This window comes from Diplotaxodon limnothrissa, linkage group LG11 (genome assembly GCF_057381915.1).
Source record: "Diplotaxodon limnothrissa isolate DT_005_m linkage group LG11, D_limnothrissa_male_GT1.1, whole genome shotgun sequence".
NCBI lineage: Eukaryota > Metazoa > Chordata > Actinopteri > Cichliformes > Cichlidae > Diplotaxodon > Diplotaxodon limnothrissa.
Window position 1 is genome coordinate 19,909,350 of NC_140606.1, and position 23,456 is coordinate 19,932,805.

The 23,456-nt window shown below is 40.1% G+C and overlaps 1 protein-coding gene across 11 annotated transcripts in view; it reads right to left on the reverse strand.

Annotated features, from left to right (window-relative positions):
* Nucleotides 1-277: 277 nt before the first annotated feature.
* The window catches only part of mef2d (myocyte enhancer factor 2d), a 101,914-nt gene continuing 78,735 nt past the window's right edge, over nucleotides 278-23,456 (reverse strand). For 5 of the 11 annotated variants that reach the window (XM_085366307.1, XM_085366313.1, XM_085366314.1 and 2 more), the window contains 7 exons: nucleotides 14,881-15,059; nucleotides 13,562-13,591; nucleotides 10,263-10,380; nucleotides 9,833-10,004; nucleotides 8,387-8,455; nucleotides 4,993-5,043; nucleotides 278-1,821 (listed from right to left, as the gene is read on the reverse strand). In XM_085366307.1, coding sequence (XP_085222433.1) covers nucleotides 1,386-1,821; nucleotides 4,993-5,043; nucleotides 8,387-8,455; nucleotides 9,833-10,004; nucleotides 10,263-10,380; nucleotides 13,562-13,591; nucleotides 14,881-15,059 — 1,055 coding nt within the window. In that variant the 3' untranslated portion in view covers nucleotides 278-1,385. The remainder of the gene's footprint in view (nucleotides 1,822-4,992; nucleotides 5,044-8,386; nucleotides 8,456-9,832; nucleotides 10,005-10,262; nucleotides 10,381-13,561; nucleotides 13,592-14,880; nucleotides 15,060-23,456) is intronic. The other 6 variants (XM_085366315.1, XM_085366316.1, XM_085366310.1 and 3 more) reach the window with 4 other exon arrangements.

Genomic DNA, 23,456 nt, shown 5'->3' on the forward strand with positions numbered 1-23,456 from the left:
ACTTGAATATGATTTTTTTTTTAACCTTCAAAAGAAAAAAAAACCTTATCCCTGTCACACAAAAGCCACAAAGGTTACAGATTGCTTATATACATGGTACCTCACGATTCTCCTCTTTGAACATCAGCTATCTATTCAAAACATGAATTGCTCACAAAAATAATTTCACCTGTGTGCGTTGCAGGTGTGTGTTCAAGGATGAAATTGAAAGTGAAGATTTATCCAAATTCACTTGGTTTAAAAAAAAAAAAAAAAAAAAAAAGCAAAAAAGAAAACAACCAGTTGAGGTAACAAACCCGTATACACACACACGCACACAAACAAACCAAACACACACCTTTCTCAGCATCTGTAGTTGACACGATGTGGGCGAAACGAGGAGAATCTGCGTCATGTGTCGTTGAGCTGTGGCAGCTCGTCCCTGATTCAAAGAAAAGCAGTCTTTTACCTCGGCAACAAATCACGTTCCTCGTTTTACAGCTGGTCTGCGTGGTTCTGATTAAATAAAGACCCCTGGTGGTCGCCATTCTTGTACAGGACCCAATGCCGGCCATGTTGATGGAGCCGCCGACTTGACTGAGAAGGGAGGCAAGTTATTCTTTTAGTGTCTTCATATTCAAAATGAATCCAAACTCTAAATGTCAACAGTCAAGACAGAGGGACAAAACTCCACGCTTTAAAAAAAAGAAAAGGAAGAAGAAGAAAAAAAAAAAAAAAAAAAAGAGCACAGCTGCTCCTCTTAGAAAACAAACAAAAATCTAGAGTGATAGCAATACAACTGTGGATGGGCGGATGTGTACATCGATGTGGACTCGTTGGTGGCACCGTTTTAATACAGCGCTGTCATATTTGATCAAAACCTACCAGACAGTAAAGATATGAAGGTGAGAGATTGCCACCAGCCGTGAATCATGGCAGGGGCATGCTGGGAAACCAAGTTTGGCTTGTCTGCTTTTCCAGAAACTGTCAAGAAGTCCATGTGGCCAAATTTAATCAGGCCACAGTTCCTAACCACTGCAGCCTGATTACAAACTCATTCACTTCTATCCGAATCCAGCTGAATGATGCGCAGCATGGTCTTTTTTTTTGATAAATAATTCCTGGTCTTGTTGGGTTTGGTGTATGTCAGTGAGAATACATTACAGTTCAAACGTGACTGCACATTGCTATACGAGTGAGTGTCCACATGTGCGAGTATGTTAGCATGCTTGTGTCATGTATGTATCCATGTGAGGTTTACTGTGTAGACAGCAGGTTACTGGGTTGGTGGTGGGTGGATTTTGTCTGTGCGTATGCAATGTGGATATTGGGGCTGCTGGAGCTGGTGGGGCATGTACACAATCCACAAGTACACATCTCCATCCTCCATCTGTCCATCGATCCGTTTATGTGACCCAGGTGTCCAGTCTCATTCTCTTGACGTTGGTCCCATCCTGTTCTTGAGGCTCTGCTGATGAGGGCCGCAGAAGGACCATGGTGGGCTGCTGGGCTCCGGCGCCGACCTGGTGGTGATAATCCAGACCCCCACCTCGACCCTGGGTGCCATCGTCTCGGTCGCTGCCTTCATATGAGCTGCCGTTGCTGCTGAGACTGTCAACAGGTGAGCGGCCTTGGCCTCCCGCTTCAAGACGCAGAGTACCAGGGTAGGCGATGGACACCAGACCTTGTCCCTGGAGTTGACTCTGGCCCACTCCAACTCCAGCCACCCCACTGGTGGAGCTGGGAGTGCTGCGGTCACGGTTTGGTGAGACGGGTTCGGACTTGATATTGACGTTGGGGTTTGTGTTGACTGTCAGCGCGGCACCCTGTACTCCCACTTGCCTGGAGAAATGACGGATAGAAGAAGAAAGAAAAGAACAAGAAGCATTATGTCAGTATGAAATTACACAACTACACGTATTATCCATCAAAAGTACATGAGAGCAGATCTTCATTAGACAAAAGTTTGCAGGGATGGAACACAGAGCTCAGCCAAAACTGTAAAAGAATGGTCGCTTTAAAATGAATGGATCAAAGAATTCAGTAAACATATGCTGGACTTGTAAAATGAAAAGCAGGATTTTCAAGCAAAAGGCACCCAGGTAACACTATACACTCGGAACACGAAGGCGTGTGTGGACTTAAGCACATGGAGAACAAAGACACAAAGAACAGATAAGGCTACATTTAAGGGCACATTAAAGCAAATTCAGTAAGCCATGCAGCTGAAACACTCGGATATTAGGTTTGATCCCATAAGGTCTACAGCTGAACATCATACTGGAGCATCAAAAAAGATACTCAAGTCATTATTCAGTGGATGCAAGTAGCTAAACAAGAACATCTGCATTTTGTATTTGCTCTGTTTTATATCTTTGTTTGTGATACAACAGCTATTAAAGGGCCTAAAGAACATGTTTCCTAAAATAAATGAAAGAATGACACATCACACATTTTGAAGGGTTTAAATATGATAAGAAGTACGACAGAAATTAAATATATTTTAGTTGTCGTTTGCTAAAATTATGTTTATTAAAAAAAACTGGGAAAATCTGTTGCAGTGTAAAAATATAAAAATATTGGAATTGAAATGTTTTTACACGTCTATTTTAAAGTTATATTTTGTCTTTGCTGTACTTTGTATTTTATTCTTATGGGAAAATTTTAGGCACACCAAGGAGCAGTGCAAACCAAGACTACAATTAACACACAACCTGTAAGGCTTTTGGTTCAGGGTTTTTTTTTTAATTTTTTTTTTAAACACTATACTGTTATACTATCCTGTCATACTTGATCTGGTAAGGTTGCTTTCCTCCATGCCTGGGCCACTTCCACAGCTCTTTAATGAGCAAATCTCCCTTTGTGCTTGTGGATTTTTATCTCCATCTGTCCATTTTTTCTGCCAGGTGCGCCCCTGATTCCTTCTCAGAAAGCAGCTAACTTTTACTTTCCCTTGTACTCAAAAGAGCATCTTTTTCACAAGGTCACAAATTACGCATCCTCCACTCTTCTATTCTGTTTTCGTGTGCAAGGTCATTGCCATGTTCGTTTTTAGCTGCATATGCCACAGAGCATCTTTCCCGGCCGATATGGTCCATGCTATGAGAGCGGCATCGGTATTATATTCAAATAGACAACTAAAGCAGCAGCGTGATCTTCCTTCCTTAATGGCTTTTTTTCATGCTGTCCATAATTTTTTTTAGCATTAAAACCAAAATTTCTCTTGTGCTGTTCGTTCCCCCCGGAACATTTTAACATTATGTCACATTTGATTTGACTTAATTATTATTAGTTTACAAATCTATCAGCAGTTCTCTTAAACCTCCAAGTAGCGCCAACCAAGAGCGTCACAGTAGAGTGTAAATTATGCTCTATTGTTATATATGATAAATTGTATTCACTTGGTGTTTTGTAAGTTAGATCAGCATAAAACGTATTTTCCAGATAAACAGAAAATATTTAGATTCACACGTGAAATGTTCACAGGTTTTCAAATGAACCAATCCACACCTAACTCCTTGACTGCGCTGCCCTAAGATCTTCAGGACAATTATATGCCAAAAAGCTTTCGTCTTTGTCACCATCTCTGCTTTTACCTGCCAAAACTCTTTGATCAGCACCACCTCACCCTCCTCCGCTGGCTGGAGGCTGAGTCGAACCTGTCACTGTGGCTGACACCGACTGTTGACGCTGCGGTGTGGCTCGCTCCTTTTAACGCAGTCGACATGATTTTTTGGATTGGGCTCGTTCTATCTTTCCCTCTCCTCCAGCTTGACATGGTGGATCTGAATTTGAAGCTCCCAATTACTGCGTTTCGCCCCTTGGGTGTGTTCTAATATGTCATATCATGAGCCATCTGCACCACTGTATCTCTAATATTCCCTCAATTACTGGCAGACTGAGAGGGGAATTTAAGATAGGACTCCTCCAGGCGATCTGGGTCCGTGGCACTCAAATGTGCTCGCTGTCTTCCTCTGTCTGACACACACTTAAAGTTGTGCACTCTTCCTGCCTTACATAAAAATGCTCCTTCCCTCCCGTACTGTCTTACAAACACACCTACACACACACCTACACACACACACAACGACACAAATCCCTTGGTAGGACGATGCTCACGCAGTCTCTCTCGTACCCACTTCATCAAACCTGCGTGTCGTGGCTCGGGACGGTACAGGTAGATGGATGATGGTGCCACAGGGGTGCCGTTGCTATGGCGAGTGAAAACGGCTGAGTCAACAGTCCAGTGACAGTGATGAAGGCGAGAGCGGCAGGCTACCCCCGAGCACTAACAACATGGTGAGCACAGCCAGAAGCAGACACTTGGTTACAGTGCGGTTTGTTGAGCTGCAGCCGTGTTTCCCAAAATGCTCTGCTTTTCTCAGGATGAGAATTGGGAAGAGAAAAAAAAAAAGTTCATCTTTTCAAGAATTTTAACTCCAATCAGACTGTTGACCTGTGCACTATCAATGAAATACTAGTCTATTAATACTGCTGATCTTTTTAAGGGGTGTTACAGATCAAGATCAGTTTACTAATCACGAGTAGGCCTACTCATCAGCTCAGCAGGAGCTTTTTCAGGACTGAGAAATTAGCCCTGGTGATGTAACAGTGATGCTATCAGTATTACTTTGGCTTAACAGAAACATTTTACAAACTGAAGTACAGAATGAAGGAATAAACAGGTACTGGCGTAGCTGACTTCTTGACTATTACTTTTGAGTTCAGCTTTCTAAATGGTGTTCTGCTGAGGATGTCCATTACTGAATCTTAGCTCCTCAGTTAGTAATTGCAAGCAGTTCCTTTGTCAGATTAGTTTAGTTGAACCATCTTGGTGGTACATTAAAAACAAAGGAAATATTATCTGCTTGACGCCATGATACTTTTGTTTCTTTCTTACTACTAACCACTGCTGTTTTGGAGTTAAAGTACCAAAAGGTTCCTTTGTGAAGCAGATATTTTGGGAAAGCGGCATGCTGCAGCTGTGTGGCTTAAGTGTAAAGAGTACTATACCAGCAGAGGCCCTCCTCCCTACCAAAGAGCAAGTTGGGCTGAGAAGCCAAGCTGTGGAGGGAGGTGGAAAAAGAGACAAGCAAGTTTTAAAAAGCTAAAACAGCAGGGAGACAGTGGGACGGAGACCAGTCATGGTCAATCCAGACACGCTTACGACAAAAAACAAAGGGCCTTAACAGCTGCTTCGGTCAGGCTGGGATGTTGTTAGAGGCAGAGTCGTGAAAAGCAAGAAGTGCTTAAGCCTGTGCTGAGAAAATGTGATCCACATGCAAAGCACTTTTACAGACACTTTCAGTAAAACTGAAATGGTTGAGTTTCCTAAAATGGGATCAGGCAAATTGGCAATCTGTAGTACAAACTCTCCTTAAAGGAATATACCACTAATTTTCTGTGTAGTTTGCAGAGACCTTTATACTTAAAGTCATTTTTGAAATTCTATTCTTCTTTAACTTTCTTTTGCCTCTGCGTCAGTTGTGAAATTGTAATAAATTCATGCTAATTAGTCTGTTTATTAAAGTCTGCTTATTAAAGTTGAGTCCACGTGGTGCCAAAAATCAGCTTGCTGTTGCTAAATAAAGATTTCTGAGCCCCATAAAGTAATTCTGCAATTTAACAATCTAACATGTGACCATCTTATATAAATGTAATGGATAAATAAACAAATTACCCACATGGCACACACTTAATAGAAATAAAATTGTATTTTTATTGTACAGGTAGAGGGATGTAAAATGAATCCCCCGTGGTTTCTAATCTAGGGTTTGAGAAAATACTGATTCCCACCAGGAGGTTTAACTGCTCAGCCTCTGACAGCATGTACGCACCATGCCCTGCCAACAAACAGTGTGTCCTCTCAGCAATTTATCAGAGTGTGCACCGTCTCCAAAAGTTCTTCCTTTTTTTCAGTTTGTGTTTACGAGTTAGGAAACAAGTATAACGAAAAAGAAAAGCTGGGCACAAAAAAAAAAAAAAAAAAAAAGAGTTGGAAACCAATAATTTTTTTTAAGCTCCGTACTGATTGATTAGTAGCTATGTACATTAAAACATCACTTGTGTACTAGCAAACAGCCACCCCTGAAAGTGGGTCTGTTTGTTTCCTGTGAATGTCCCAAACGGAGGCTGTGTCTGCTGATAACACATCGACTCAGTGAGGAAACAAACCATGGCGACATGTCCTGCAAAACCAGTATGCAGAGACCACTTCTCCATAAACACAGACAAGCTGAATGCAAGGCTGCGCAGCGAGGGGATTTAGGGGCAGCCGTGACATTAACATTTAGATTAGGAAGTCAGGTCGAAGATGAGAGTCAACAGGTGTACACCAAATTAACTGAGCCTGACCAGGAAAGCAGGAAATAAGCAGAATGACAGAACTAGTGGAAGAAGGGATGATTAAAACGAGGGAAATGGAGAGAGTAAGTTGACAGGAATCATTTAAGCCTGTGGTGAGGAAAAGTGTGGCCGACAGCGAAGGCGAGGCTCGCAGCCAAGCTGTCAATCACCATTTGATTGGAGGAGCTTGTTTGCTCGCTGTGAGGCTGCGGTGTGATGAAATCAGAAACAAAGCAGAGCAGTCTGGACTGCAGAAGAGCCCACGTCTGCTCATGCTGTCCTTAGGAAGGCACGATTTTCCGTTTTGCCGAGAGAACAGTTTGGCAAGCTGGGAAAGCATCCCACATTTTCTGTGGTGCTTGCTTGTTTTCAGTGGCAATGATTCTGTTATTCTGATCCCACACACAACACTGTAAATCCGCCTGGTGTCAATTCCAGTGTCACACCTGAGGTTGCTGAAACTCTGCCACAGTCAGCATCTGGGCGGCATGATTATGCAGAAAATGGGAGATCCTGCTTTTTCGTATTTTGAGGAATGTCTTGGTTATTTTATTATGAAAGAAATCCTTTGTTAGAGTAGCTCAAAAAGCGATGAAACATGGCGATCAAACAATTAAGGAGTAGAGCAAAGCAAAAACGCCAACTTTCCGCAGTTCCATGAGCTCAAACGTAAAACTTCCTGCTCCTTCTGTTTCTTTTCTTTTTGCAAATACTTGAACATACTTGAACTTTGAGCTTTTATCTTCCTACAAAATTCCTGAAAATCATTAGTATGTTAAGAATATTTTTGATATGAAAAATGCTCCATATTGCTGTCGGTATAAGAAACAGTTGTTGTATTATTACAGCCAACGCTCAAGGAAATCACTGCTGGCTGCTTTTTCAGGATCTCCAAGTGGTTCAATTGATTTGTTTGCAGAAGGATTTCATACAATCTGGACTGCCATTTGTTAACATTTACAAGGTGATATGAAGAGTTCTGCTGCATATGAGCTGGTGGTGACTGTTAACTATATGCTGCTTTTTCAAAGATGCTCAACCCCCTGGAGTCACAGCTGTTGTATACACTAACAAACAACCCATTATCATATTTTCCTGGATGATTTTCAGCTTGTCAGACAGAGGAACAAATAACAATCTCTTTCCTGACAGCTAGAATTATTCTAAGTGTCTTTAAAAAAAAAAACAAAAAAAACCCAACAAAAAACACATTTCTCTTATTTGTTTTATTTTGAATCTGTTTTGTGATCAAGATTCGAAGCCAATGTTTAATTGAGATACATACATTTTGAACAAGAGGATAGCAGCACTTTAACGCCCTTGTCTGTGTGTATACGAGTATTTTACAGGGAATTAAATATCAACTGGAAATAAACACGTCTTTTTTTTTCTTTTTTTTTTTTTAAGAAATAGCTGCACTTGACAGTGATTCTATACCGTCGAGCTCTAAATTATTCTTTTAGTCCCACTAGTGTAGGAAATTCAGACCAACGTGTACCTGAGCAGTTCAATCTTCTGTCTGACTGTCAGCTGAGAGTGACAGCTAAATGGCTGAAAAGTAAAATTTTAATGCACTAACAATGCTGGTGGCGCAGAGCTGTGCGCTGGTTTTGTGTTAGGAATTGAAAGCAGCACCCAGAGACTACTTCCATTCAAGAACATAGCAAGGTGCTGCTGCTGTCACACTGAAGCTTCTTCCTCTTCGTTGATGACACTTCCAAAGAGCTTCAGATCTAAGCTTTAGGTGGCATAAAAACTCCTAGAACCAGACTAGTCAAATGATAATCTGAGAGGGAAAAAAAGGTGCTTTTGCCTCAGCAGAAGTGAACGAGCGGTGATACACGGAGAGAGCAAAGCAACAGGCATCACATCAAACATACAAATGGAAAGAGAAGACTGGCTGATATTGTGTTTGTCATGTAATTGCATCAATTTTGTATTTCTTTTGGTTATTTTGGTCACAAACTGTCAAGTTATTATAGACTCATAATTCACTGTGGGAGTATAATAATTTGACAGATAAACAGTGTGGCAGAGCACCAGATGCTATCATGTCATTCACCTCAGGTTAGCAGCAAAATTGGAGATGCAGTTAACCATCTCCGCATTCTGTTTCTCTGCACCCCACATGCTGTGGAGAAAAAGGGGGGGAGGGAGGACAAAACAAGAGGCAGTTACAAGCTGCTCCCCCACCCACACATTAACCTAGCAAACCCAGAATGGTCACATAAAGACTTAGTTGTACCAACTTAATTTGTAAAGTAGAAATGCAGTTGATTAGACTCAGGTAAAGGTCACATCAGTTCTGCAAGTGTAAAAATAATATCGTGACATTTCACTTTTTAAATCGCTTTCATGGTCTTGCAAAGCACCAACAAAGGGAAGATAGGTAAAAAAAAAAAAAAAAAGCTAACCTCGGTTAGAAGGACTTACAAAGAATGTCTCAATAATAAAGAAACATACTCCCAAACACAAACACTGAACTCAAAGAACGGACCCACCTTTGTAGCTGTGTTTGCAAAAGTAAGTTAGTTGTTTTAAACCTAAGAAACTTTTTAAGGAGCTGTTTTTCTTCATCAGTTGTCTGCTTCCTGTACTGCACTGAGCTGCAAAAAAAAACTGTTTACAAAGTAGCTTTTGAGTGCTGTATAATCGGTTAAAATATGATGGCTTGATTCAGCTACTAATGGTGTGTGTCTGCTCTGTAATGACCTCGCTTGTTTGGAATTTATAAGTACGTCTGACTCGTTATAGATCTGGTCATCTGAAGGAGATAAGAACGTCCTTAGAGCACAATTTAACCATGCAATGCAAATCGAGCCTAGTGTGTCTGTTAATACGCACCAACATACACATTATTTTTGTTTTGTTTTTTTCAAAGGCAGTCTGTGGTTTCACAGATGCATTAGAAGTATCCATCACTGGATAGCCATCAAGACACCAAGAACAATGGGACTACTAAAGTAAGAAGACGGACCATCATTCTAGTGATGATTCCAGGCTTTTTTTGCTTTACAGCAAAGCAAAATATAAGGTCTGAGGGCACTCAGACCAGCTGCAGGGATTTATTTTTTAATTACAAATTAGCTCAAATTCTTCAGGGTAAACTTTGTTCTAAGAGTAACCTATTAGCTGGAAAATTAGGAAGACTTGAAAAATGGGAACGTCCAAGAGTGAGTCCACCTTTAAAGTTTTAAATCTAGAGTGCCACATAATGCAGCTAGAAGCAAAGCCTTGCAACCAGAAGCTAAAGACTGGGACCGCAGTGGGAGGTGGAGCTGAGCAGGGGGAAGTATCTAGGTCACCACGAAGATGAATAAACCGCAGCTTGGGTGATGTTACAGCTTTGTATACGACCATGTGCTATGGTTTGTGTAATGGATCATGTGACATGTGTGGCTCTTGTAAAAGTTTTACTGCTCAGGTATTTCAAGGAGAAGGTTAAAGGTTGTAAGATTAATGGATTCATCTCATTAACGGTGTTTTATAGTAAGAAAAGGGAGCTTACACCAAGTTGCTGAGTGATGCCAAGCTCAGTTGCTGTTGCTGCTGTTGCTGCTGCTGAGAGACTGCTGGTTGCTGTTGCTGTTGCTGTTGCCAAGCAGCCATGTTGCCAGGCACCAGCCCCGGTGGCGTGAACGTCTGGAGCGCTGTGAGATCTGCGCTCGTCAGCTGGTACTCTGAGATTAAGGGATGGAGGGGGAGACGCAGAGGGAGAAAGGCAGAGAGAGGAGACGGAGAGGAGGGGTGAGGGGGATTGTTTTACATCATACAACTTTCGGGTGCATCAATATTAATCAGCGCTAATCCATATTAATGGAGACCTTTGAAGTAGAATCACTCCAGAAGCTCTCACACAATGAACAAAGTGAATATTCATAGTGGTTTGTGGCATCACACTACAAGACTTCCAAGTTTTGCTGCCTTCCACAACTCACCAGTGTTGTAGGCCGTCTGCATGCCGGAGAAGGGCGCTAGGAGACTGGGTGTTGCCACGGAGACCACTGGTGTGGTGAGTGGCTGTGCCACCTGGGAGCCGCCTAGTCGTTGAGCATTCTGGGAACACAGAGAGATGGACAGAGGAAGCTGAACATTGGGGCAGGTGAAGTAGAAGAAGTGATTCTAAAAACAAAGTCTGCATTGAGCTACTGACAAGTAGCAAGTTGATTTTCATATGCAACATTTCCTCTTGGTATAAACATCTGCAAGTCTCTCTCTGCACAGTGTAGTTAATCCATGCTAAAACACTTGCACTGTTAAATTCACAACCAAATCCTTCTGATGTTTTTCATGTTGAGGAATCTCTGATAAGACACGCAGTATTTGAAAGAGAGGGTTTGGTTATAAATCTCAGATGGATGTTTTAGCCAGAATGGTTTCATAGATCCAGTGTTGCGGCTCCATGTCGTGAGAAAACCTGGTCTGGATCCACAACAAATCATCTCTTTTTCTCCTTATATGGACTGAGTGTAGAGGTTCACGGCACATGACTTCATCCATTTTCAACAGCAATAATGATAATGGTTAGCATGTGCTTTTCACTGTACAGCAGAGTGGAAGCAGAGACTGTAATGTACCCAAGGTCAGCTACTACTTAAATAATTTTACTAAAACCACAGCTTGCTCTACTTCTATTTCAAATAAAAACAGACACATTATCTCCTGCATTCTACTCTGTGCTTTACAAAGTACAAGTGCAGCAACTCTAATTAACTTCCAGCTCTGAGTTTTACTGACACTTTAGAGGTTTTATTAAGAGATAGAAGCAAAGAAAACCTAATAACTAAAATCTAATATAATAAACATTTAGTTGATTTCACTTGCGCCTGTGCAGGGCATTGGAAGATTCATTATTCACCATGCCACAGCCAGAAGCATATCCGCTTCCAGCAAGAAAATCCAAGCACCTCAGTTCTCTCTGAGGTGTTTTAACTTTTCTGTGACACTTTAACATCGGCGTGCAAGATGAGAAATGTCTCGCATCTCAAGGTGGCGTTGGCACGGCAATGCTGTCGCCAGGGCCGGGTGCTTGTGTTATGTAGCATCACGGTGGAAGGTGTTATGAGAGGCATCGCTGTGCCGGAGAATCATGCTGACAGGAACGCATGCATCGACAAGGCTGACAGAAGAGAGACGAGAGGGGCTGAATGTGTGTAAGGACGTGTTTTTATTTAGTGCGTGCATGTGTGTGTGTACAGAAAGGAATGCAAGGCATGAATAAACAATGTGAGGTGTGCGTTTGCTCTGAGGGGTGGGTATTGGTATATTTATGCAAGGAAACACCCGTGAACCTGTCAACATGCATGTGTGTGTGCGTGTGTGTGTGTGTGTGTGTGTGTGTGTGTGTGTGTGTGTGTGTGTGTGTGTGTGTGTATGTGGACTGAAGAGGTCAGCGTATCTGAGTCTAACACGTCCATCTGTGTTCCAGGTTGGAGACTTTGTGAGCTTTCCTCACTCTGATCCTCAGAGCATCGACACTCGGATGAAACCAAACATGCACATGCTGAGCAGCTTTCACACACAGCAGAGAGTCAGGTGGTTGCTCCGGTTCCCTTGATGTTTTCTCTCTACAGTCTATTTGTGCTTCACAAATGTCACTTTAGGCTAGGCTCAACTGTCCCTTAAATATACACATTTTAAAATTCAATTTGCTTTCAGGTTTTCCTTCGCAATAATTCGCAATAATACTCCATCAATAACAAAAACTGGAAATCGTGAAAATGCAAGTGCTAAAAGACCAAGACTGTTTTCAATATATTTCAATTCAAAGGATAAAAAGCACAGTCTTTGTAAAAGAAAATACCTGGTCTCAAATGTTTTGGTAATATTTTACAAAGAGTACTGAGATTTAACCCTTTAAAGAATGAACCATGAAAAAACTGTCATGAAATTGTAAATTTTTTTATAAAGAGTGATTATTGAACCTTCAGCCAAATCAAAAAAATATAATAAATAAATAAATAAATATATTAAAATGCATTATTTATTTACATTTTTATTATAGTTGCTATATCTGGCATTTTCTCCACACAATCTATTGCTTAATCGATTGCTTTTCTTCTATACTATATATAAACTTTTTAAAAAATTATATCAAACACTAAGTTCTAAGTTCATTTTAGGTTATGTTTCCCAGACTCTTACGACCTTTGGTAAATACACATTAATTTGCAGTCTTGCAGAGAGTTGTTTAAGGAGACGGACAACCTGTCATGTTTTTATGAATCTTATTTTAGCTAAGAAATATTAAAAAACCCTCCTGTTAAAAGAAGATTTACACTTTTATGATTTGTGCACAGATTAAACATACACGATAAATTCTATAACACAGCTTTAGGGATGTTTATCACTAGTGTGCAGCTAAGCTTAGCTGATACCACCTTTTTCCAGTCTTAATGCCAACCTAAATGGAAGCTTCATATCACATCTTAGAAAGCAATACAGAGATTATCATTAAGCAGCTTTTGGATGTAACTTTATATTTACATAGCATCACATAGAAATGTTATCCATCTTTTCATCTGACTCTGAAAGAAAGCGTTTTTTTTGTTTTTTGTTTTTGTTTTTTTTCCCCCACTGGTCAAACTCTGCCTCGTGATAAGCTTGTAGCTAATAAAGTCTAAAGACGTTAAAATAATTAAACAGTGCCTTTTAAAACTTTATGTTCTGCATAATTGAGAGCGCATCTCATGAAAAGCTTTTCAGTCTAGTCGTATTGTAGCCATCAATATGCATTTAGTTCTCCGTTTAAGAAAATGATGTCTGTCAAATAAATGGAATATTAAAGTCCTTTCAGTCCTTGGGCCTAATGAATTAAGCATGCAAGGTATGTGGTTATGCAGAGCCTGCCTTTCTTGTATTGTGTATTGTTCCGAGACTTTCCCTGACAAACTTGAAGTTCAAGTCAAATCTTGTAGGATTGAAACATCACAAGTTCAAGTCTTTTCATGACTTTAATCAAGCCATAAACTCTGTTGGCATTTACAAATCTTGTGGTGAAGCTTGTAGTGAAGCATAACCCTTACAGTCAAACTCATCCAGGAAAAGAAGCAAACAGATGATTTCTCCACCGTCTGTGTGTAGCTCTGATGCTCCAGTGGCTTTACGCCTACTCTTCTCATAACACCAGTGCCACTGATTCAACCCTGAAGTGATGCGTTTGCTGACCGTGTCACACTCATGCTCGGTGAGATCACACACCACATCCATGAGCCTAAAACTCTAAAAGTCTATTCACCTCACTCACCAACTCCAGCTCTTCCTCAGTCTGCACGGCCGGTGGAAGAGGGGAGAGTAAAAAACAAAGGGCTGTTAAGTTTCTATAAAATCTAACTGGTGTAGAGATATGAACATGTTATGGTTACTTTGAGAATAATTATAGAGATGCATATCATGGTAATAAGATACTGAAAAGTGAAGGAGAAAGACTGGATCCAGAAGTCAGCTGCGGATCTGTCTGTCTGCCTTGTTAGAGACTGTACACCATGTATGGATGGACATTGTTGCTTTATTGTGTTTACAGATTTCTGGCTGTAGTAATAGAAATTATGTAATAGTGAGAAAGTTAGAACCATATTTAGAGAAGGAGAGCAGACATTATTATATTTTAAATTACATAAATTATTTCACTTTCTGGCCATTAAAAGGCACAGTGGCCACAGCAAAAAAGGAATCTGTGAACATGTCACACATGTGAGAACCACGTGAAACATTTTTATTTTCATCTTCTAAGCCTCTCAGTTATTCCAGACTACTGCCGAGTCCATCACCTGCACAATCTTCTTGTAGACTATTTTCTTCAGCCTGATGAATGTGGACAGGTTGTTCGCATCGCTGGAATAATTAATAACCAGAGTTTTCATATAAAGTAACTCCTCATCTTTATAGTTAGATTTAGAACAAAGGAATCTAAGGGTAAAGTGTTTTAAACACTTCTAATTCCTGCTGTCAGAACTCAGAAATGTTCAAAGTTGGGTTGTGTCAGTTGTCGTTTTTAAGTGACCCAAACAATTATTACTTCAGCTGCCAATGGCGAGTCCCCGCAAAGTTGTGCAGCAGCAGAAATAAAGATGAAATGGTTTGGCAGTTTCATTGCATGACTCAAACTGGAAGTGGCTAAAGAGAAGTAGCAGTCGTGGAAATATGTTTTCATGATATGACACATACTGCTGGAGGCAGACAGGAGGTCCTCCTGGACAGTGACTTGCACAAAGATCCTGACAAAAATCTCCCACTGTAGCATTTATGTCATTTTTGTAATACATTTAAAATCTAGATTCATCAAGTTGCTCATTCAACATTGTGGAGGTTTGGACTATCAATGCAAACTGAATAGGATAGAAAATATGAATGGTTCACCCACGAGGCAGGCCCCTATTGTATATATTATAGGCTTCATCAAAAGGCACCGTAACAAAAAGAAAGGAAAGATTACTGATACTCATCATTGAGAGACTGGCTGTATTACACTTGAGAGATTAAAACACCTGAAGCCTTCATCGCATAATTTTGACTAATTCTGAACTGAAGTGCTGCTTCCACTCATGATCTCCTTACCAGCTGCATGAGGCTCTTGCCACTCTGTGAGGTGATGACCCTCAGGTCCGGCTTACGGCTGTTGACCATCTGAGGGCTGGGTGGAGGTGGAGACTTAGCCGGGACTACTTTCCCCAGGCTGTTGCCATTGGATACAGAGAGGAGGCCTGGGGAGGCCCTGGCACTGATGTAGCCATTAGCTGGAGAGAAACAAATAAAGAAAGTGAGGTTCAGTGCAGAGGAAGTGTAGAAGAAGGTTGTGTGTTTGTCTGTTTTGATGCTTTTTATGTTTCTACCTGTGAACTAGTGACCTTTTGTGCTTGTCTGCCTGGATGTGTATATTCAGCTCTGCATGCGTGTGTGAGAGAGCTCTCATTAGTGAGTTGATCGCTCTGTCGCACCACATGCTCATCATTGTTTCTGTACCTCAAACAGCTTTTTTCTTTGCAAGATGATTCTCTGCAGCTTCTTCACATCAAAACCATGTCATGATCTCTCCAGATCTATGTTATTTCTTTATTTCCATGTTCACACTCACTCTCTACACATTTCCTCTTTTACTTTTACGTGTCTTGGCACTTGGTTAAAAGAAAAACATGCAAATCTTTCTGGACACCTGCCATCTGTGAAACACTGTGAAAACCCCCCACTTCCTTAGAAACTTAGCTTTCATTGCCACTGAATTATTGCTAAATTGGTCTCTATGACACAGTCAAAAATCTTCCATGCAGTTTAACGATTACACTGTACTTTCAATACTGTGACTGCATATAATGTACATGTGTAAAACCATTATATTGTATTTACACACATGTAAATTATTACTTGTAGCAATACATGATATTATAAACTGTTTTTTGAGAAAAACAAAATAAAAATGTTTCTTTTATATAAACTAAGGTCCATAAGGTTTTGGAAAATAACAGTTTTTGTCATTTTTCTTCTGTACACCACCACAGTGAATACTCTGAAAATCAGATGAAGGGACAAGGCAATGTATACAAATGCATTTAATGTCCTTACAATTCATGCAGTAGCTTTTTAAAAAACATCTTTTTTGCATCTCATTCACCAAAATTGGAAAAAATGATCATTACAAAAATATTTACAGACCTAACTATTAGGGGTGCAACGATATTCGTATCGATATTGAACCGTTCGATACAGTGCTTTCGGTTCGGTACGCATATGTATCGAACAATACAACATTTGTAATTTATTTTATCAACTTTCCTTCTGACGATGCTGTCTGTGTTGAGCGCTCAGTGAATCTGTGTTCGACTACTCCGCCTAGGCTGCACTGTCGAGCGCAGATCCACTGAGCGCTCAACACAGACAGCATAGTCAGAAGGAAGAGCGCAGGGCAAGCTAGCGAGACAGAAGTTAAGCTCTCCTTGCAACAGGCAAATTGAACCTCATTCAGATCTGGCGTTTGGAATTATTTTGGTTTTCATGTGACGTATGACCCTGAAGGTAAGCGAGTCATGGACTAAAGTAAAACAGTATGTTGAATGTGCCATGCAATGCTCAATTACATTGGTGTGAACTAGTGTGTTAGCGCAGTTAGCTCGTTAACGTGTTGGCCGTCTAGCCCCATGCACGGAGTGATCGGCGGTAGCTCGTTAACGGAGATTTGCCGTGTTGTGGCGTTAAGGTAATTTCAACGAGATTAACCTGAAAGCACTAGTGGGAACACAACGAATACGACTGCACATTTACGCCGACATCATCCTAGTGCAAAGACAAGTGGAAGCAGACAAAAAAAAGCAAGCATGCTACTAACTTTAGCCGAGTCATTTAGACAGCTGTTAGCACATGATTCTCCTTATGCTGCTGAGAATATAGCCCAGAAGAAGCGGATAGTATAGCTTTTATTTTGGAAAGAGCCATTTCTCTGTAATAAACTCTCTTTTCCAAAGATGAGTGATTCCTCAATCAGATACAGGGCTCGCAATATCGCTAGCCCGACGTCCCGGAGCTAGCGATTTTTTCAGTCGGGCTACCAAAATCTATCTCTTCCCTGCCCGTCGGGCTATTGTAGGAAAAATATATGTCAATGCTTTTGCATTCTTTCAGAAATGTAGCTGGGTAATTATGTCATTGGCATCGGTGAGCCACTGTCAATATGTGACATATTGAAGTCGCGTTTGAATTTGCGCTTGTTTTTTTGCTTTCACTTTGCAATCGTGCGAACTGTGTATAGAGAGCGACAGCACTGATCTGTGAGTGATGATAATTTGTGCACCAATTCCTCTGACATCGTCTTATTAATCGTTAGCTTACTATGCAAACATGACAAGTGAAATCTCCCGCAGCAAGCTTAAACATGTGAGAGGTTGATCGTGCAGAGAATCGCTGAGCTTATGTGAGTGAGTGTGTAAAAGCATTTCAGTTCTGCTGAGCCAAATAAGACAGGTCAGGGTGAAGAAGTTACAGCCAAAGAAAAGCTTACCACAAAACGGAGAAGTTATGACAAATCAGACTATGAGGCAAAAAGAAAGTGCAGCTTTATGGTTTCATGGACAAAAGAATTTCTGTGGCTGCAATATGATGAGCTAAATAACCAGGGCTGCACATAAGTGGTCCGCAGGTGCGCATTCGCTGTCAAAATAAAAAACACGCACAAGGGTTAGGGTTAAATTCAAAAACTGTACTTTTGAGTTAAAATATATATTTATAATTTTAATAAATGACAAATTAAAAATGCATGAACATTTTTTTGTATCGAAAAAATATCGAACCGTGACACCAAAGTATCGAACCGAACCGAACCGTGAATTTTGTGTATCGTTGCACCCCTACTAACTATGTGTAAATTGATCTAAGGGACTTTATATATAATATTTAACTTCATCTCTTAAGGCTTTCCTTCCAAATCATTTATTAAAATGAACAGATGTCAATTTGCCAAAAAATGAAGAATTATCCAATACACAAGATGCTTAAAAGAGTGCATATTAAGAAATTAACCCTGTTCTGATCTCACATGGAAGTCTGGTAATGTTTGTTTTGTGTTTTAGTTAATGAGAAATGTATGAAAAGTCAAAGATAATTTTTTAAGGCCATCTAGTCCAGATGAGTAGCTCACTGATAAGTTTTTAATAATTTCAACAGTGGAGCTTTACAAGGTCTTAAATATGCACAATACATTTAATTACGTTTAAGGTTAAATGAACTGGTTTTAGTCTTTTCATGAGGCTTGTTGACAGTATTCAAAGATAAAATAACTTCTGGTTTGCAGTGTAAAAGTTCTCTCCCCCTTGTTCTTTTGATCTTTAACGTCGATCAGGGCATTCCAGTAACATGTCTGGCCACATTACAGCATGCTACACCTGTTGAACGCACCCTCCTTTGAAATGGCACAACTGCCACATTCCAAACCTGAACACTGCCACACAACAGTTACTCTAAGAAACAAAGCCTGATTCGTGACGTGCTTCTGTCACAGAAAAACACTGCACGATACAATGCTGCTTCCTCTCCCATATTTACGTTCTTTTCTATTAGTAGGTTGTGTAGTGTATTTAAGATGGGTGTCGTTGGGGTTTTTTGTCTACTGTGTTTACCTTTGTTGCCTATTCATGTTAAATCAAGTTTAAAAAATTAAAACGAACGATGGATTTGGTGGTGATGTGGAAGATGGAGGATATCTGCTTGTCATAACAACAAGGCTCCAGCAGACAGCAGCCTGTTCGAGGCTAAAAGACAAGTAGGCTCAAACAGAGACTCAGTCACAGAGTATATAAAAAGGGGGACAGCAGGGACTTTCCCAGCCCTAATACACACACACACACACACACACACACACACACACACACACACACACACACACACACACACACTTCCCCTTGGACAGACAAGGGATATGTGTGATAGCAGTTCTCCATGACGCTGCCTCCAGACACAGTGGCATGTGACTCTGCTTCATCTCAGTCTCACACACACACCTCCCATAAACGAAACCTCACAACAACAACTAGAAGCGAACACTACCTCTGTTATCAGCTCAGCGGGAGGGAGACCGGGCAGAGAGGGAGGAAAGAGGAAAAGCACAATAGGAGCAAAGGAAGGAGTAATAGAGGGATAAATGGTGGAAAAGGGAAGGAGGCTTGAGAAGTTAAGGCAAAGCTTCTTAATGTGAAGCACCTTTAGACATCATGTGAGACAAAGAGACAAAGAGCTTTATAAAAAAACAAAAACAAAAGAAAGATATGAAGATGAAAAGTAGACCCGGACAAATAGATTTTAAAAAGAGTAAAATATGATTAAATATAACCTAAATAGGATTAGATGAACATTATGAAAGAAAATAAAGTTACAACACAGCTATAGTGCAGTACATGATAAGACCAAATTTACCCAAATTTAATTTAATCAGAGGCAGAGGCAAATAGAAAAATCCTCAGACTTGATTGAGCTGCCGTAGACTTGAACTTATCTGAGACTTTGTTGAAAATATATGAAGGAAAAAAACCCTGAATGCTGAGTCTTCATGTTTAGTTTTGACTCTGGGGATATTAAGCAGACCTGTTCTTGTCCTAGAAGATTTGACAGGTCTGGATAGTTCCTGACAGAGCAGTATCAGATTTGTTCTTTGGCCCTAAAACATGATATAGACAAAGAAAGAAAGCTGGAAACAAAAAGAGATAAAGCAGAGCTTAAATAATTGCACTGTATAGTATTACCATATAGTTTATGTTATTTCCTCCAAGTAGGAAAACAAAACAAATCTTCAATAACCCCTCAAAGAAAAGAAAATGATCATTACAAGAAAAAAAAAGAAAAAAAAAAAAAAAAAGAAAAAAAAACTATTAGCCTTTAAACTGAATTTCAAGTGTGAAGAAGGAAGGCAAGAAATGATAGAAAAAAGGAGAATTAAGAAATTACTCAGAACTGTGGGAGGGAAAAGAGAAAGGAGAGAAGGAGGAACCAGTATGGTCAGGAACAAAGGAGACAGGGAACAACCAAAGAGTAAGGTATATGGAAAAAATCATTAGGAGGGAAGGAGAGACAGGACAGAGAAGGTACTGGAAGGACATGTGAATGCTGGGAGGAAAAAAAGATGTTGCAGAATGCAGCAAGGTAGAAACAGATGGAATGAGACAAGCCAGGAAGATAACAGTAGAGGATGTCAGAAGAAGGTACTGTAAGTCAAAAGACAAGAATGAGATGAAGCAATACGAGATGATAAAAGAAGAAAAGGATGGTGGAAGAAGTAGGACGGGAAGCAAGGAAGTAGACAAACTATGACCACGACAAGAGGACAAAGGAAGCTAGCAAGGAAGAAAGAAAGTGGGCTTGAAAAGTCATTTGTAAAGAAAAGACAAAACAGGATAAGGATGGAGATACTGAAAGCAACAGGGACAGAAGAAGGGGGGAAGAAGGAGGAAAGAAAAGATGCCAGCAGGTAATGAGGTAATGAGACAAGAAGCAGAGGGCATAAAGTGACCACATATTAGATATGACTGAAACAGAAAGGGAATACAGGAGGAGTGGCAAGAAAGCTACTTAGGAAAAAGGAATGAAGCACATAGGGATGAAAGGGTATCTGGTTACAGAGGCGGGGGGGGGGGGTGGAAATAAGTAGCAACAGAGGAGGAGAAGATAATAAGGGAGGAGTAGAGATGAACAGAAAGGCTAGGAAAGGGAAAAAAAGCATTTAGGAAATGAGGGACAGAAGGTAGAGAGGTAATGCGAAAGGAAAAAGAAGAGTTTGTTTTTCAGCATCATCTGACCAGTGAGAACACCTGTGTCCTGTTGACGCACAGTGAACCCTCATTACATCAGGTGACTCGGGGAAATTCTGCGATCCTCCGTGTGTTTCATGCTGCACAATGTGCACCGAGCACTTGTGCATGTCTCTGATGGAAATCTGTTGCTGTTCACATTGTGTTCATGGCTCTGTGTAAACAGAGAGGGTGGTGGCGTCGTGGCGATCCAGAGTCAGGAGTTACAAACAATGTGAATACGAGTGTGAGCCTCTGCTCGAGTTTGTGACGCGTTTTTCACTCGCCCTCAAGCCAACTCCAAATCCCCTTAGAGAAAATAAAGATGGAGTGCTGAGATGCTTGTGTAGCCCTGTATGTGCATGGATATCTGCTTACACTATACTAGACAAGTGTTGGTTTTAGCTGGAATTTGGAGATGCAGATTACTGACACATTTTTGTGTTTACTGAAGTCATTTTTACAAGACTCCAGATGCATTCTTGTTTGGACACTAAGGGATGAAAAATGGTAAATTGTGGAAAAATATGTAACAGCAAGGAATAAAACACAAAGACAGTATAAAACATGGTCCCCCATTTCCTTGGAACTCTGAATTCTGAAACATCAACATCAGCTTTTTGAATGCTGCCATGCTTTCTTTTTTCATTTTGTTTTTTTTATTTTGAACGACAGAATTTAACTATTCAATTCTTTTTTTTTAATTACTGGAAAAACAAAATTGAGAAAATAACTTGAAATTTCGAGTTAGGCATCTTAAAAATTTGTGTTAGCTCTGCCAATCAGGAATCTCAGTGAAGGAAGTAATTTCCTTGTTACACGGAAGCAAATGGTGCAGACACGCACAATCAAAATCCAGGTAACATGGAGATAAGCTTCCTTATTGGCAGCACTAACTCGAGATTTCAAGTTTTTAACTTAAAATTTTGAGATACCTTAGTGAAATTTTTCAATTTTCTTGGAATTTGGAGTTAGGCATTTCCAAATTTTGAGTTATTAATTCAAAATTTTCTACTATAGATATAAATATATATATTTTTAGTGGTGGAAACAAGCTTCCATATTTACCTTATGTGGATTAAATGAATTAGAGGAGCAGATTCTGATTAGGAAGCCTATGAAACAACATGGCCACACCATAACTCATTAATTCAAGTGGATGAGTTACAAAAAAACCACCCCAATCAGAGCTGTTATAAAGGGGGAAAACAATGCAGCATCTGCTATAGGCATGCTTTCAATTGTTGTAAAGTCTGGCAATTTAACACAGCAGTCTATAGCAGACTTCCTTTTGGAGTTAGCCGCAAGTGGTCAAAAGAGAAATGTCAGTTTTTGCCACGTCCTCTTGCCTTCACTTTTCAGCTTTGGAGGTTGGCCCTGACCTTCAAAATGTACTTTTAAAAAACTGAAATCTACAATACAAATAAATCTGACTTATTTTCTAACATAACCAGCAACACAAAACAACTTAGCTTTACACGTAACTGTGAAAATCAACCGAAGAAGGATGTATAATCCCATATTTCTAGCTGTATCTAGTAACAAATATAAATTTGTCTTGATCTGCTGAGGTCTGGAGCTTTCTGCCTTGCCCACAGAATGCATTTGAATCGAGGGCACAAATGAAAATGGAAAAATGAAAAAAAAAGATAAAAACCTACAACTAAGGTAAGGCAAAAAACAAACATACACATTTTTAGAGGAAAAAACTGCCCTACTTACAAAGAAATGTGAATTTTGAATAACAGAAAAGAAATTCTTTTGTGTTTATCTCTGGTCTTTGTTTTAATTCCATGCTTGCTTGTTTTCTACCCTCTCAGTATCTCTTTTACATTCTAATATAATAACAAACAGAAACTAAATAATTTTTATGTTTTCCTAAAAAGAACTACAAGAAAAATGTTAGACTTAACAGAAGAGTTCAAACTTGCAGATTTGTTTTTGTTTTTTATTCCAAGCAGTTAAAAATAGCATACGCTTATTGAGTTGTGGACCCCGTGTTTTCGTGCCGAGTCGTGAAGTGACTGTATTTTAATACTTCGTGTGTTTATATTTATTGTTTACACTGAGCATCCAGAAGCTCACATGAATATAAGTCCTATTCTGAGCATGAGTCACAGAACCGCTCTGAGACATCTGTGGCTTTATTTGTGTACGTTGACTGTTCGAATGCACTTTTCCATATACTTTACATGTGTTCTTGTCAGTGTCCGGGTGAACATGTGTGACTACCGTCAGTGTGTGTGTGATGTCTCTTATTACGCGAGGCTGGGCGTGGGAATGTGTGGAATGCTGGGTGACGTCAATGGTGACATTCCCGTAGCACTGACTCCCTGGACAACAGCTGAGAATGACAGATTCAAGAGGAGGGGAGGGGAAGAGGGAAAAAAAAAAAGAGGGGAAGAAGGGAGGAGAGAAGAAGAGAATGGAGAAGAAGAGATAAAAGGAGTAAAGCAGAGAAAAGAAGAAGATGGGAGAAAAATCTGAAGAAGTGAGGAACTTGAAAAGAGTGGGTTGTACAAAAAAGTAAGAAAGTAAGCAAAAAATAAGACTCCTAGGTATAGAAAGAAGACAGAAAAACTGGGATGAGGAGAGCAGCCATAAAGTGAAAGAGGAAACAAAAGATCTGGAAGAAGGGAGGGAAAAAAATAGGTAACACTGTCAGGATGGTAATGGGAGACACAAAAGATGAATAAAAAAAAAGAAGAAGGAGCAGGCAGAGAGTGATTAATGAGATGAAGGAGTGAGATGGGAGGACGGAGTGGAGCAGCCATCCGGGTGGATCAGGTAACCTTAGATGAGTTCTGGTACAACGAGGTTTCATATTTCGACACACGAAGGAGTCGTGATGTGTTTACAGAAGTCCTCGTG